The sequence below is a fragment of the Wasmannia auropunctata genome, unplaced genomic scaffold, assembly GCF_000956235.1.
Source record: "Wasmannia auropunctata unplaced genomic scaffold, wasmannia.A_1.0 LD327187.1, whole genome shotgun sequence".
Classification (NCBI taxonomy): domain Eukaryota; kingdom Metazoa; phylum Arthropoda; class Insecta; order Hymenoptera; family Formicidae; genus Wasmannia; species Wasmannia auropunctata.
Genome location: NW_012035703.1, coordinates 22 through 1,215, shown reverse-complemented (window position 1 = coordinate 1,215; position 1,194 = coordinate 22). Strand labels below are relative to the sequence as shown.

The window sequence follows — 1,194 nt, the reverse complement described above, 5'->3', positions numbered from 1 at the left end:
TCCTGCCCGCCGCGTGCCCGGTGCGTGTCCCCTTTGCTCCGGCGCCTGGTCGCCCGTACTCCAACTCCCTGCTGCTTTCGTTGTCCTTGAGCCTCTTCGGCCCATGCTTCGTTGGTCCGGTGAGGTGCCGCGGTACATGTAAGAGGTTCCAAACGAAATTAATAAAAGATACGCGATTTACATTCGGGCCTCCCGGAGATCTCGGTCTCGCTTTACACAACGCGGCTGTCGGTCCGGCAAAAGGGGCGCGAACCCGCGCCTTGTGACGGCGGCGGGACGCTGCCTTGCCGCAGCGGACTGCGGCGTCACAATATATATATATTTTAAACATTTTTATTTATTGCCTGGCGGCAGTGGGACGTATCCCGGCGGTAGTGGGACGTATCCCGGCGGCAGTGGGATGTACCCCGACGACGGGACGTATCCCGCCGACGGGACGTATCCCGCTGACGGGGCGTAACCTGCCGCTGGAATAAACCCCGGTGGTGGCGACGGCGCTGGCACATATCCCGGTGGTGGCGACGGCGCTGGCACGTATCCCGGTGGTGGCGACGGCGCTGGAATGTACCCTGATGGCGACGGCACTGGAGCGCCAGGATACTCCGATAGAGGTGCTGGAATATATCCCGGCGGCGATGGCGCTGGGACATATGATGCCACATATCCTGGTGGCGGCGGTGATGGTGTTTGCATATATTTCAGCGCCATAGCCGCTGGGATATATTTTGAGTTGCCGTGCTTTCCAATCTTCCGCCGTTCCTTGGCCACCGCCTTCCGCACCGCTTGATTAATTTTCTATAACAAAAAACATTTAATTATTTATTATATAATAACCAGTAACATACATAACTAACGTGAATATATTAATCGCTGTGCTTACCACTTTTAATGAAGTTATAGCGATCGCTGTGCACAGGAATTTTTTAAAACAAATAAGATCAACAAACTTGAATGGCCTTCTCAGAGCGCAGACTTGAATCCAATTGAACATTTGTGGGAAATTCTCAAGTCAAAAGTCCGAATATCAAAGCCTCGGAATTATAGAGAATTGGAAAAGATCATCCTGAAAGCTTGGGAAAATATTAATCCTCAAATTACTCGTAAACTTGTTGAAACAATTCCAAGGAGACTAAAAGCTGTTATCGAAGCTAAGGGTGGACCCACGCGCTATTAAAATTTAATGTATTATTTAAT

General features: G+C 50.8%; 1 protein-coding gene across 1 annotated transcript; it reads right to left on the bottom strand.

The window, feature by feature from the left end:
• Window positions 1–333: 333 nt before the first annotated feature.
• On the bottom strand, window positions 334–991 carry LOC105460172 (extensin-like). The gene is made up of 2 exons (XM_011706612.1): window positions 881–991; window positions 334–795 (listed from the first exon to the last, which is right to left on the bottom strand). Exons 1-2 carry the CDS (start codon window positions 989–991, stop codon window positions 334–336), a joined length of 573 nt encoding a protein of 190 aa, XP_011704914.1.
• Between the last annotated feature and the right edge of the window lie 203 nt (window positions 992–1,194).

Bases quoted from the DNA above. Each gene is read 5' to 3' on its own strand.
- LOC105460172 (XM_011706612.1), bottom strand. From the start codon at position 991: ATGTTCAATTGGATTCAAGTCTGCGCTCTGAGAAGGCCATTCAAGTTT. The intron at 796-880 runs GTAAGCACAGCG...TTTTTGTTATAG, and splicing joins CTATAACTTCATTAAAAGTG to AAAATTAATCAAGCGGTGCG.